The 15,016-nt window shown below is 42.4% G+C and overlaps 1 protein-coding gene and 1 non-coding gene across 2 annotated transcripts; both read right to left on the bottom strand.

Annotated features, from left to right (window-relative positions):
• Positions 1-638: 638 nt before the first annotated feature.
• LOC133928903 (uncharacterized) lies at positions 639-5,263 on the bottom strand. The gene is made up of 3 exons (XM_062375421.1): positions 4,934-5,263; positions 2,140-2,294; positions 639-1,487 (listed from the first exon to the last, which is right to left on the bottom strand). The coding sequence occupies exons 1-3, from the start codon at positions 5,136-5,138 to the stop codon at positions 798-800; spliced, it is 1,050 nt and encodes a 349-aa protein (XP_062231405.1). The 5' UTR covers positions 5,139-5,263; the 3' UTR covers positions 639-797.
• A 2,714-nt stretch (positions 5,264-7,977) lies between these two features.
• On the bottom strand, positions 7,978-8,051 carry TRNAI-UAU (transfer RNA isoleucine (anticodon UAU)). The gene has a single exon. It is a non-coding gene; the product is annotated as a tRNA-Ile (tRNA).
• Positions 8,052-15,016: the final 6,965 nt, after the last annotated feature.

The raw sequence follows: 15,016 nt of genomic DNA, 5'->3' as shown, positions 1-15,016 counted from the left end.
CGCAAGAATTGCTCTGGCGTTCATACACAGCATCGCCGGACCATCCGGCAAGCACTTGGCCCACCAGAGCCAATCTTACAGGCTCTCTGTAAAAAATACTCCAACGTTCATATCTCTCCATCACCGAATCATCTAACATGTACTTGAATTATTGCTTCTGAGTTGCATTCCTCCAGCGCGTACTTGATCTAAACGCTAGACCATCCGGTGCATTCATTTTTCACAGCGCAGGATCATCCAACGTGTACACTCTTCCTGTACTCAGAAACAAGAAACGCCGACTCCAATTCTTCCATGACTTTAGTTAGTCAAGATTAACATTTCAGTACACAAACATATCTATGCAATCTAAAAATATCAAATCAAATCAACACGTTTGTCAATTACTCATCACATATAAACCAAGACTCAATTCAACTTAGTTTCTCGTAAAAAAAAATGATGATTCTACAATGACATGCTACAAGCAATGGATAGATGCTTGGATAGCGTAAACATTGCATGAGCATAGCCACACTCTTGATTTGGCAGGCAAACATTAGAATGCACAAATATTACGATATAGAAGGCCCTGCAATTTGAGCGCATTGAAGGCTGCACTTTGCATAGCTTGAGCCAACCTTTTTAACTCCAATTCATACAAGGAACGGCCATTATATAGATCTTATTTCAGTACGAACAAAGCACAACAGTTGCTACATGAAGCTAGAGTAACAGGTGAATTACCCTATTCCAATTATGTACAGACTTGACTGCAACCTTAGTTGTTGCGAATTATGTCGCAAATGAGCAAACATCTATGAGCTGTCTTGCTTTGGTTTCTGGCTGAGCTCCGAGTACTGCCCTCCCATCAGCTGCAATGTCTCGGTCCAGAGGCAAGAAGGATCGCCTGTCAACGCATCACTGATCAGCTCTGTGCTGCAGGAAGCGACAGCCCAATATCCCGCCCTGATCTCTCCTAACAGCTGCTCATAGTCCCAAGCTGCATGCCCGACGAAGAACCTCAGGTCCTGGGTCCTGATCGCGCCACTCTTCATCAGAATAGCAGCCTTTTCCAGGTCAGTCCGGAAGCCATAGCAGATGCCTGGTATCACCTCCTCAAACCCCTTGACACGTGAGCTGTTTTGCTCATCAGTCCTAACCAAGAACATGCTCATGTCAACAGGGCCTCCAAAGAAGAGGGAGGAATCACCGAAAGGGGTTGCCTGGTCTTGGAAGGCTGGATTCACATGCTTGATCTTTGTATATAGTGGCCGGTTCAGGATGACTCCGAACGGGCCATCAAAGGTACCTCTTGACCCAAGTCTGAGGAGGAAGATGACAGTTCTTTCAAAGATACTATCATCATCAAGCGCCTCAGTAGCAACCAAGACACACCCTGCCTCCGGCATTGTAATAGCGTGAGCCCATTTATAAGGAAGCTGATGTGCTGAATTTCCTGGGGATGTCTTTGACTCTGTGGGAGCACTTGGATCAAGCAATAGTTCCTGATTGAAAGAAAGAATTTAATTAGCAGAAAAAAAGATATGATTGACGCAAAAGGCATGGGGTTGGGCTGGTTAAATGGTACTTGCTTTCTTTTTAGTTTCAAGAAGATTGGAATATGAAATTCTGCCATGCAAATGTATAAAATAAATGTAGTGAGTTGCAGAACAACAGCTTATGTGATGAAAATCTTAATCTAATAGCAAATTTCACGAGAACTGAAGATCAACTTTTAGAGTGCTCCGCATGATGACGGTTTGGACTTTGGACCCTTCCATTTGATCACAAATATATTTAAGTAGAACTGAAAATTCCACACTGAGGACACCATATTAAAATTTGAAGTCACATACTTCATTCTTGTGGAATATACTAATGTGAGACAGTGTGCTTACATCTTATCTGGGGTCTGGAGCATAGCAGCAGGCGTTAATACATGTCCAGATCTATATCTATGCTATGAGATCAGTGAAACTAGCTAAGTTAAATATGTTTTTAGCAATTTTCTTGGCAGATAACTCAGCCAACCAATGGCAAGGATTGAAATCATAAATGCCCGGATGACCTAAATGCATGTACCTTGTTGACAACCATTAGAACCTAAAGTGAAGCCTTGAACACTACTTACTGTAATTAAGAACAGATGTGCCTCACCTGTTCCCGACGCACAAGGTTTGCCCTGACATCCCGCCAGTAATTGCTGTTAGAAATATTAATCGGCTCACTGGATTTAGCTTCATCATGCGGTTGGTTCAGTCCATCAGAGGAGCTATCTCCTGCTGGGGTAGATGCATCAGCAGCACCACTTCCTGTATGAACATATTTTCAATTCAGCACAACCAAGGTCAGGTAGTCATTCTAGCCATGCACTTAAATATTCAGTATGATATGTGAAAGGAGGCACTGCGCCTAGAAAGAACTGTAATGCAGCCATCACGTTGGGTCCGATCATGCATTTCCTTCAATTGTAATTCTTAAAAAGCTTAAGATATCAAACTTATTTGAGCGAATAATGAACCATCGCAAGTGCTGAAAATCCATCTAATCAGTAAAATCACACAATCAACTAGTCCCGTCACTACAACTCTTGAAACGCGAAACTACTATGGAGACCTCACCAGAATCACGCTTTGCCTCACCAATCTCACCAATACCTGACGCTCGAACCCTCAATCGCATCAACTGCAATCGAATCGAATCCACAAAAAAGGCTTCGGCCTATTCCACGTCCATGCAGAGGCGGAGGGCCTTGGGGACCATACTGGGCTCTAGCACGAGCTTCCCAAAAACGAAAAAAAAATTAACAGTGTATCAAGCCTGCTAACAAGTGCAAAAGCCCATTACTTGGCCCATGCTGCTACCAAGTAGGGCTCGAGAAGACAAGAACCGTGTGTCCGCGTCCGCTTCAGTAGCTCACTGTCGCAACACCACCAACTGCCTGACGTGCAATGTGATGTATTCCAGCAAATATGTGGTACTACAAGTTGTCCATTCCAACAAAGAATGGCAGTCTTGGACCATTTTTTTAAACAAGCCCTGTAACATGCAACAGAACTAAATAAGCGCATAAAAATCTGTAAATCTAGATTCTTTCGTGTCCAGTTTGGATGTGTTTGTTACCCGAATGTGTCCCAGCCTGGTCCGATGAATGTGTATAATCTCATAGAGAAGCATGTTTGTTTACCTCCATCCACTGTTCCAGTTTGACTCGACAGATAAAAATATTCGTCTTCAACCTGGCTTAGGAGTGCTTCTGCATCCGATCATGCAGGCGAGCTCACTTGTCAGTGTCACAAAATCATTTTCATGCGAGCAATCAATCACAATCTCAACTCTTACATCTGCTCATGCAACCTCAAATTCAGTCAATCAGCTCAGCTTGTCCAAACAGATACAACCAACCAAGCACTCTTCTTCTCAACAAATATAACTTCGCTCAGCCAGACTCTACAATGCAGCTCCCTAAAACCCATCAGAGGAACCAAACATACCTTTGATTGCGGACACAACAGCAATCCTCTATTCCACTCCTATTCGCATCTATGATTCATGGTAGCTAGCTCCACAACTCCATTTCGCCAGCGACGCATTCTTCATCCTCCTGTCACTCCACGACGGTTAGTGGCGGTTCGATTAGCAGCTCCTCCGCCAAGCTCGCGCAGTAGCAACTGACGTCCATACCACCATAGGTGGATGGCCTTGGGGACCATACTGGGCTCTGGCCCAGGATTCCCAAAAACGAAAAAAAATTAACAGTGTATCAAGCTTGCTGCCAAATGCAAAAGCCCATTACTTGACACATGCTGCTACCAAGTAGGGCTCGAGAAGACGAGAACCGCGTGTCCGCGTCCACCTCAGCAGCTCACCGTCGTGGCACCACCAACTTCCCAACGTGCTCGCGGCCTTGCGGTCGCGGGGGACTGCCGCCTCGAGCCCTTGACCAGGCGCTCCATGGTTCCAGCCTCCAAGACCTCCAGGCTCCAGCTGCTCTGCCTCTCCAGTCTCCAAGCCCCGCTCCTGCGCTCCAAGCTGCTAGCTGCCGCTCGCGTTTCGGGGTTGGATCCAAGACCAAAAGTCCAAGATGGCAACTCAGCAAGACTGATTTTAGAGCCCTACTCCTGCACTCCAAGCTGCTAGTTGCCGCCTTCATTCATCCTCATTTGAGCCCTACTTAGTAGCAGGCCAGTTCCTAACTTTTTCCCCTTTGATAATTTTGATTAATCCCATTCGAATGTTGGTAGGAGCTTTGATCGAGGAACCCTAGGAGCAATTGGGATGTTGATTTCAACCTCATAGTTTTCCCACATACATCTACATCTGTTATCCAAGATTAAGGATTTCAGAGCCAACGCTAGCTCACTGTTATGATGCAATGTTCTGAAATTCAGATTTGTGAAATTTACCCATTTTTGTGCCATTTATCAGTAGGTTAGGTGCAGGAGTGCTGAGCGTCCATTTTCTAGCTTGATCATCAAGACAAGGCTGCGTAACAAGATGGAAGATAATTTCCTTGCCAACAGTGTGCTGCTACAAATAGAACGAGAAATTGCAGCACAATAAGATGATGAAGATATAATTGCCGACTTCAAGGATCGAAAGAACAGAAGAGCTACTCTTTAGTTAGTTCTCTAACTCTGCATGGTTTACTTGTATTTTGGTATAGCTTCTTTTGCTGCAGAGTACTGGATCTGATAGTTGCTTCAACATGGTATTTTGTGAACAAATTAAATATGTATGTGTCCAATATATAATGATTCTATACAAAATCTACAAGACTTGTTATGGGTTTGCACTTGCATTTTGTTTCATGTCATTAATCAATTTGGCCCGGTCTTGATTTCGGGTCACGCTCCGCCACTGCGTCCATGTCGCCCAGAGATCGCCGCCCCGTTTCCGACCCCAATCGCAGATATTCGCAACAATTACTACCCACGGGAAAGGGTCTTACCGGAATACGATGCCATGCTCTCTGCTTCCTCGCCGTCGCCTTCCGCCCTCCTGCCCCCCGACGCGCGCACCGCGACCAGCGGCGCCCGCACGGGACCGCACCTCCAGAGCCTCCGCCCCGTCGCCGGCGACGCGAGTGAAGGCGGCGCGGGGCGGCTCGGCGTGAGGCAGGGCCCGCCGGCCTTGAGGTTGTTAAGGGCCCACATGTCGGTGGGACGCGACGCGAGCGCCCTTGCGCTGCGAAGTGCGGTGGAACCGCACGAGGCTGCCGAGTGATGGATGGATGGAGTTCGGATGGTCAGTTGCGAGTCGCGACGGGCGAAGGCGGATTCCACTGCTGTAGAAAGCGCCTTTTCACGTTCTCAAAAAGGATCTTGTGTACATAGGCGAAGCCAGCCGATACTACCGCCGAGATCAGTTCCATTAAACGATAGGATCAAGCTTAGCGATGAATAGTACTTTTTTAAGGAATTACAGAATTCTGTCGGGGTCAACTAGGCTGGCTCCGCCACGATTTGTGTAGATAGTGACAACCGTCGGGTAGATTCACTGAATAGGTAATTAATTGTACGTACTGAATTGTATATGCAAGATAGTTACGAGGTATACTTCAAACATTTTTCTTTTGATAATGAAAAGCCATAAAGGACATTACACTCCATCTATTTCATAATATTTGATTTAACTTGTTGGCTATGATCTAAACTACTCTGGTACCAAGTTAAGATTTAAAAAAATAGATCTGTCTAGAGCATTCAGCACTTGAATTTTTGGCTGATAGTTGCTTCTTCATCCTATGATCACACTCGCCCTGTTGCCGCCTAAACGTGATGCTGCCAATACGGCCCTTCAGCAATATCTTACTCCTCCGCAATAGCCTCCTCACAGTTGCCTCCCGTCGCTACCTCATTCGCCACCCACATCATCCATCATCGCTATGGTCGCTTAGCCCCAACCTTGCCCACCGACTACCCTCCACCACTCCTGTCACCCGCCCATGAACCGTCACCGCCATCACCACCACCATGCTACTATACTACCACATGCTTCTTTCTAAACCTTGCCGAACTCAATGATCCTCCACCCTAACCTCACTGGAGACCTCACCGGATTGAGAGAAGACTCACCTAAGAATGAATTAGATGTAGATTGGACAGCCATAAAAATCGAGTGAGGAGATACAAATTATATTACCTTGCCCATGGGTTTTTTATTGGAGCTAAATCTGTGGGATTTAGCTAAACATTCCCATATCGATCTCACTCCTCCAAATATCACTTAATTCTAAATGCCAAATTCTAATGCTAAAATGCCATTGTCTGGCCAAGGCTGATTATGCTTGATAGTGTTTGTCTAGGTCAATCCAAGATGAGGTTCGTTATCATTTAGTGTAAATTTCTCTCAACCTCGAGATAAGGCGTCACGACTATCCTAAAATGCACAAAATCATCTATCACTACTCCAAAACAGGCTGTCACTATAGGTTCCAAACTGGCATCACTATCAATTTTAAAACCGACAGTAAATTAGCGGCAGTGATAATTATAGATTGTTATTATTAGCTCCAGAACCAGTAATAATAGTAAGTATCACTGTCAGTTTAAGTGCTGGTTCAAGACATGAGCTAACAATGAAATCCAACTATTATTGTCGGTTCATGTCTTGAATCGGCAGTGATAACACTTATATATGTAAAAAATTCTCTAACAGGAACTCTTCAATATGAGAATTTGTCTCCAAACTTGATAGAGATCTCATATTAAAAAAACTATGGTAAAGTATTTTAAATCTAAATGAATGATAAAAAAATAATCATTTTGAAGCGAATGTATTTTCTATCACTCGTTTATATCATCTTATTACTACAAACTTGAATGGGGACGGTGGCGAGGTTGGTGACGGGAGAAGACGAGCCCGAGCAAAGTTAGATGGGGAGCCGGGCGACGCAGTTGCGATAGGTGATGGGGACGGCGACGAGGTCGGCGATGGGAAAAGACGGGTCCGATAGGTTGCGACAGTCGAAATGACGATGGTGACCATCACATTACTTTGACCATCACTACCTGTCAGGATCAATATTTTGTAGGGGAGTGAGATGGGGAGCGGAGTGAGATGGGAATTGATATTCTAGAGGATCGGAATATTTATAGAAGGATTAGCACTGTCGGTTTGTAACGGCTTAATCATTGATCTATTGGTTAAGCTTATAAACCAATAATAATAGTGGTTATTATTATCGGTTCTTAGTAGCTTAACGTTAGATTTATCGGTTTAGCTTATGAACCAACAATAAAATAAGAGTAGAAATGACTTCTGTAATAGTGTATCCACGTTACACTTCCTATACCAAAGGCATATGGTGAATATCCTGGCAAAAAAAAAGGCATATGGAGAATACACAATTGTATTTTTTTTCTTTTCTTGTCAGAAGGAAAATCCTATGCATAAATTTATGGTTCGAATCGTGGCTATTCTTTCCGAGAAAAGAGAGGCTTGTTCATTAATCAATGGGGGAAGCACAATTCTTGAGCACATCTGCTCAATGCAACTATATACGGATCCTTGCTAACCAGATCGTCGAGGTGTTCGCCCTCCCAGCATGGTTTGGCTAGTTCATGAGCTACTATTACTCGTAGTACATTCGGGCCAATTGAATTTTTGTCCCCGTTAATAAGTGATTTCGTTTATTTACTATTCTAATTTATAATTATAGATTTAGATGATCCAACGTATCATTAACATGAGTTGTATCATGATTAAAAAGTCAAATTTTTAGTTAGCAAATTATCAATTTATCGTACTACATTCTGGCCTCTCTTAGCTATCTTTAGCTCTACAAAGCCAACTCTTAGCGCGGATAGGTCTTGAAAAATTGCTACAAAACAAGAGCGATCAGGCCTGGCTAATGGGTAACAAAAAGGGGGAAATCTTGCTCTTTGGATCAACAACCATAGTGAAATTTGGGCAGATGAATTACAAAGACTGGACGATTGTACAATCTTGTGCAAAACAATTACTCCTACATGATTTTAAAAAACAAAAAAGTGGTCCCGGCGGGGCTCGAACCCGCGACCTTCGGCTCATAAGACCAACGCTCTAACCAACTGAGCTACGGGACCTTTCGGATGCTTCGTCTGTACGATCTCTAAAATCTTTTTTAAGATCGATAACTCCCACAGCATGCTTTCCGAGGGTGGACCTAATCGCTGATTAAAATGCGATGAGTTTGTGTACATATCGAGTAATATATGTTTCGTCTTCCCGTCTTGTTCTAATTTTTTTTAGTGAAGGGGTTGGAGCTTATATTAAATGGTAGTAGCACAGTACATCCTCTATTTTGCAGCAAGAACCCTCAAAAGCAGGAAAAAAAACTCATCCGTTCAAAAATAGTAGCCGTATTTTTCTCGGTTCAATTTTTATACATTATATATTTTTATAATTTGATTAAATGTTACGCTGCCGCAAAAAGTATGATCACTGCCGGTTCCAAAACTCTATCACTACCGATTTTCGAACCAATATCCTTACTCAGCACTAATGATCGGTACCTATCACTACCGAGTCTAGAACCAATAGTAATATGTGTTCTAGGGAGCAAATAAAATAAAATGAGGCGGCTCGATTCTGACCTGCCTCGGATGTCTATCCCACCGCTATTCCCGTCGCCACTGCTGTCAGGCACCGTCGGCACCGAACAGGAAGCCGGCGTCGTGCGTCGGACAGCACACGAGACGGCGGTGAACACCTGCACAACAAGATAACACAGCGGCTCGAAGTCCACCGCTATAGCACATTCACAAATGCTTGGATCCCGTCGCTGCTCGACCACCGCACCTGGATCCCTCCGCCACAGTGCCCGCTCGACCGCCGCCACCTCACGTGCTCCGCCATCACACATGCTTGGCCGCCGCCACTGCTCGTGCTCCAGCCGCAGCACGGGCTCACCCTTCCCTTCCCCGCCATGCCTCTCTTCTACCCGAGCCATGGACTCTTCGTCATGCCCCTTGCTGGGATCCGCCGTGCGCCCCTCGCCGAGATCCCGCGCACCACCATGAAGGACTCCGCCGTTGTGGATCCACACGCCACCGAGTGGATCTTGCCGCCACCACCACGTGGAAGTCGCCTGGATCCCACCGCCGCCGGGCGCGCTCTGCCATCGTGCCCGCTCAACCACCGTCACCACATGTGCTCTGCCATCGCGCGTGCTCCGGCCCCCGCACGTGCTCGCCCTTCCCTTCCTCTCCTGTGCCACACCGAAATGAGAGGGAGAGAGAGAGAGAGAGAGAGAAGAGAGATAAAAGAGAGAGGGGGGAAGGGATAAGAGACCCGGATGTGAGGCCACCGAGCTAAAAACCACGATGCATCAAAAATTCGGGTCTCGCCTTATGCATCACCGGTTCGTAATAAAAACTGGTAGTGATATTATTAATGTTGGTTTTTATTATAAACTGGTAGTGATGATTATTAAAAAAACCGACAGTGATGCACTGATAATGCTAATTTGGTATGAACTGGCACTAATGATGTATCAGTGGTGGTTTTAGCCGAACCGATACTGATGAGCCGTCATTTATGATAGGTTATGTAGTAATGTTAGTTAAAGTACACAAATTTTAACTTTTCTAAAAAAATGCGTCTACTATTTCTGAACGGGTGGAGTACATCGACATCACACATGTTCTTGCACTTTGCAAAGAGGCCCTTATCAAGCTGCTAAATTACAATGCTACATCCCCAAGGACACTAACAAAAGCTTCGTTGTTGTCGATCTCCACAATTGCTTGCTGAGCAGACGCCTAAGAGCACTGAAGATATAATCAATGACTTCTTCAACATTCATCAAAGGGACTTCAATTTTGAGCTATCGTGGGAAACAATGCCTCGAATTCGAGACGTATGTAGAACGTTGAACGAATATTGGTTGTTCCTTGTTAGAGAAGAAGACTAGACTAACGTCACCATCTTCAGGTGCACCAAAAATGGCAACCCAGAAATTGAATCCATAGTCACCGGAGTAAAAGACCAGGGACTCGAAAGCACATCGCAGACAAGACCGAGGGAAGTGGGCTTGCCAAAGGCACAAATATCGTAGGGAAGAAGTTGAAGAGTGTTCTTTGTTGCTGTATTTATGATGAGGAGCATCTTACCCCTGTGTGCCCTCTGTTACGTGCTCCAAAACCGGTTGGAATGTTCTGTGGCTTCACCAGTGATCATCTAGGCTTCTTCCAAATTCCTTCATATGGTGCATCGGCAAGCATAATACCAAAGAAAGAAAGCGCATATGCTTTGATCCACATCACAGAAGGTGTTGTCCTGGTTGGACTTATAAAATCCGAGTTGGCATGTCTTATTCCGGTTAGGTGGCCGTGGATGGTACAGGATCATGGAGATGGGTTTATCGTCCAGTTTTCGTGTAAAGTGGAGCTACAATGGATGGTTGCCATCAAATATGTGAGGACTGAACATGGTGAGGGAGTGATGACCTTCCAAGAGTGGGAAGATAAGATTGAACCATGATAATATGGAAGATGCTATGCAGGAGGATTCAAATGCTGAGCATGATGCAAAAGATGACGAGCATGTTAGTGCAATGGCTGAATATAAAATCGATAAGGCCGTCGATAAGCTATTATATGAGCTAGTAGACATGATTATTGCTGAAGATAATACATTGACAGTAGACGGCAAGAACGAGTTGGAATCATGTCACTCAGAAACTCTCTCTGGTATGGTTTCTAATTTGCATGTTGATGGAGATTTTCCACAGGAGTATCTAATTTCTAAACCTGTGTCGATCAGAGGGTCCAATCATTCTATGATCAAGATGAGTTCGATGGAGTGGACGTTGAATCACTAGGGTAGGACTCGATCGAGTTGCCTGCTGCCAATTGATGATGGCTAAAAAGGAGGCGGAATTGTCAACGCTCAAAGCGGAGGCAACGGATGTGCGTTCGTCATTGGCCATGGTTGATGCTCTGACCGTGGCTTGGGGCTTGGCAGTGGCGTCGTTGGAGCACTATCCGGTGGCCACCACACTGGACCGGGGATCTGAGGTGCTACCTTCTCGCATGTATGTTCCAGGCGTTGATGTTGTGAACAATCAAGATGGTGGCGTGGACACTTGTGGTATGGATTATCTGTGGCATACTATCCCCCATTTGGATAGGCTTTTTTTTATTTTTTTCTCTCTCAAAACAGAAGCTATCCAAATAGCTGGCTTCTGGCCCTGGCTTTTGGTGGCTTTTAGCTGGCTGAGAAAGCAGTTGTGGCTGAAATAAACTAAAATTTGAGAAGTAGGTTTTATCTAGCTTTTATGGCTTTTGAGTGTGCTGAGAAGCTAAAATTTTATTATAATAGCCAACAACCAAAATTTAACAACCACAGTCGCTTCCTCAGCTAGCTAGAAATTTCAAAGCCACAGCCTATCCAAACAGGCCCTATGCCTCCAAGGGGTAGATCAGGTGGAATGATTATGAGGGTCAACACATCGGTGTTTGATATTGGTTCCATTGTAAAGGGAGATTTTTACTCAAAATTTCTCTTAAAAAATAAATATGATGGGTTCGTTTGGGCATTATATGTGGTCTACGGACCGACCCAGGATGAAGATAAAGTTGAATTTCTTACGGAGATGGCTCAGGTTTGTAGTTTGGAATCTAACCTAATTATTATAGGGGGGATTTCAATATCATGTGATGATCCGAGGACAAGAATAATGATAACTTTGATCCTAGATGGCCCTGAATATTCAATGCAATAATTGATTCATTGGATCTACGAGAAATTAAAATGATTAGAAGACAATATACATGGGCAGATAATTTAGACCCCCAACTTTTGAAAGTTGGATCGTGTTCTTATGAGTACATAGTGGGAACTGAAATATCTCAAGGTCACGGTTGAGGTACTTGATAGGTCCCGATTTGATCATACTCCATTATTACTCAATGCGGGAGTTGTCTTCCATCATAGTAAACATCCTCTCTTCAAATTTAAATTAGGGTGGTTGATCCGTGATGGTTTTCATGACATGGTAACCAACATATGGCAATTGAGGCAGCGATGTAATAATTCTATTGAAAGATGGCAGAACAAAATCAGAGCACTGCGATAATACTTGCAGGGTTGGGCTAAACATACCTCAAGCATACTCAAAAAGGAAAATAAACAGCTTATAATGAAAATTGATGAGCTTGATAAGAAGCCAGAGCATAATCCTTTAACGCCTAATGAGATAGCTTTCAAGCATTATCTTAATGAAAGATTAGCTCACATACTAAGAGAAAAAAAGCTCAAATAGTATCAACGAGCTAAGGTCCAAGAGCTACTAGAGAGAGATGATAATACTAAATATTTTCAATTAGTAGCTAGTGGGAAACATAGGAAGAAGAGAATTTATAAATTGGAACAAGAGGAGGACGTTATTATTGAAGACGCCAATCTCAAGAAATATATCACAAAATATTATAAGGGTTTGTTTTGCAAAACTGAATAGAATTTTTTTGAAATAGATGAGTCAATAAGGCATGATATTCCCCAAGTTTGTGATAGTGAAAATAAAATATTTACTGCACCATTCGAGGAGAAAGAGATACGAAGGGTAATTTTCCAAATGGAGCATAATAAAGCTCCAGGCCTAGATAGTTTCTCAGCTGAATTTTACCAAGTCTTTTGAGACATCATTAAAAAAAGATCTCTTGGATATGTTTAGAGACTTCCATTCAGAAGATTTCCCTCTCTTCAGCTTGAATTTTGGTGTGATTACGTTTCTTTCTAAAATAAGTAATGTGTTGAAAATTTAAGAGTATCGTCCTATATACCTTCTTAATGTCAGCTTTAAATTTTTTTAATAAAGCTGTCACTAATTGAATAAATATTGTGGCTGCTAAAATAACACGTCCTACGCAAACAACCTTAATGTCCGGTCATAATATAATGGAAGGGGTCATAATACTTCATGAGACCATCCATTAATTGCATATGAAAAAACAGAATGGGGTGATACTTAAGATTGACTTCTAGAAGGCATATGGTAAAGTGAAATGGTCCTTCCTCCATCAGAGAATGAAAGGATTTTCAGTAAAATGGTGTAGTTGGATCCATAATATTATGTCTGGGGGTATGTAGGAATTAAAGTCAATGATGAAGTTGCACCTTATTTATAAACTCATAAAGGACTTAGGTAGTGTGATCCCCTCTCGCATATTCTTTTTAATATTGTGGCAGATATGCTAATAGTAATAATATCAAGAGCCTAAGAAGATATGCAGATCACTGAAATTGTCCCACACTTAGTGGAAGATGGATTATTAATTTTGCAATGCAGATAGTACTATCATCTTCATGGATCATAATCTTAAAAAGGCTAAAAATATGATGCTTATACTTTGTGTATTTGAATAACTCTCTGTCTTGAAGATTAACTTTCATGAGAGTAAACTCTTTTATCATGGTGATGCTAAAGAATGCGAGGACCAATACACACATTTATTTGGTTGTAATGCTGGTCAGATACCCTTTCAATACCTCGGTATTCCTATGACACATAGGAAACTAAGAAATAGGGATTGGAGAGGGGTTGAAGAGAGGTTCAAGAAGAAATTAAGCAGTTGGAAGGATAAACTTATATCTGTAGGGAGCTCATCAACTCAGTCTTAAGTTGTCTTTCTATCTTTATGATATCTTTCTTTGAGGTTCCTCGTGGTGTCCTTAAAAGATTGGACTATCTTAGATCCAGATTCTTTTGGCAAGGGGACGATCATAAGAAGAATATAGACTAGCTAGATGGAATATTCTATATCAGCCAAAAGACCAGAGAGGACTTGGCATTGTTGATCTCTCAGTTAAGAATATATGTCTTCTTAGCAAGTGACTTTATCTGCTACTTAATGAGGATGAGGTTTGACAAAGAATACTTAGAAATAAATATCTTGGCGGTAACATGCTTACCTAAGTGGAAGGAAAACCAGAAGATTGTCATTCTGGTCAGGGCTCATGAAAGTTAAAAATAACTTTCTCAAATGGGGTTCCTTCTAAGTTCACAATGGTAGCCAGACTAGGTTCTAAAATGATAAATGGTTAGGTAATGCTCCTCTTAGTGTGTAATATCCGACATTGTATAATATGGTTCGAAGGAAATAAGCCACAATGGAAGATGTTATGCGATCTCTACCGCTAAACCTCTCCTTTCGCAGACCAATTATAGGAGATAAATTAATTGTATTGCAACATATATTGTCACAACTATCTTTTGTTCAATTATGTAATGAACCAGACATATATAGGTGGGATTTGCATGCACATGGACTATTTTCTGTTCAATCCATGTACAAGCAAATGGTATCAAAACTTACCATTATCACTGCTAAATATCTGTTGAAACTCAAGATTCTGTTTAAGATTAAGATTTTTTTATGGTACTTAGGAAAAGGTGTTCTTTTGATCGAGAATAATTTGATAAAAAAACTAGAATGGAAAACAAAAGTATTGTTTTTGCAACCAGAATGAAACCATCAATCACATTTTCTTCCAATACCACTTTGCTAGAAATTGTTGGCAAATCATCTGATCTATTGCCTTAGGTATTAAAAAGCCTAGCAATACGAGTCACATTATGGGTAGTTGGCCAGAGAAAAGGGAGTGAGAACTAAGAACAAGATGCTAGTGAGGGTAGATGTCATTTTTTGTTCAATATAGTTATGTAGAAATGATATATTGTTCAATCATACTTTTAATATATCTTTATTGCATGTAATTTTTAGGAGAAACTATTGGTTGTGGTTCTAGAGATTGCTTTAGAGGGAGGAACAAATGGAAGATTTCTTGAAGGCTAGCCAAGCTTTAGAGGTGGTGACTATGGAAATGTTCGTCGAGAATGGGTGGTGGCTTAATTATAGAATATGTGGATAATCCTTATGTCAAACTATAGTTTTTTTCTTTATCCTCCTATATTTTCAATGTTCCAAGATAAAACTATGTGATAATGAATAAGAGGCTGTCAGAATGCAAAAGACCGGAATTATTTCTTTAATAAAAAAAGCACATCGACCTAGAAAAAGTGGACCAAAAGACTCCAATCCAAACC

The sequence above is a fragment of the Phragmites australis genome, chromosome 9 (genome assembly GCF_958298935.1).
Source record: "Phragmites australis chromosome 9, lpPhrAust1.1, whole genome shotgun sequence".
NCBI lineage: Eukaryota > Viridiplantae > Streptophyta > Magnoliopsida > Poales > Poaceae > Phragmites > Phragmites australis.
The sequence above is the reverse complement of the archived record's forward strand: the minus strand, read 5'-3'. Positions and strand labels throughout refer to the sequence as shown.

Bases quoted from the DNA above. Each gene is read 5' to 3' on its own strand.
- LOC133928903 (XM_062375421.1), bottom strand. From the start codon at position 5,138: ATGTGGGCCCTTAACAACCTCAAGGCCGGCGGGCCCTGCCTCACGCCG. The intron at 2,295-4,933 runs GTAAGACCCTTT...ATGTTCATACAG, and splicing joins GAGCATGGCATCGTATTCCG to GAAGTGGTGCTGCTGATGCA. The intron at 1,488-2,139 runs GTGAGGCACATC...TCTTTCAATCAG, and splicing joins ACCTTGTGCGTCGGGAACAG to GAACTATTGCTTGATCCAAG.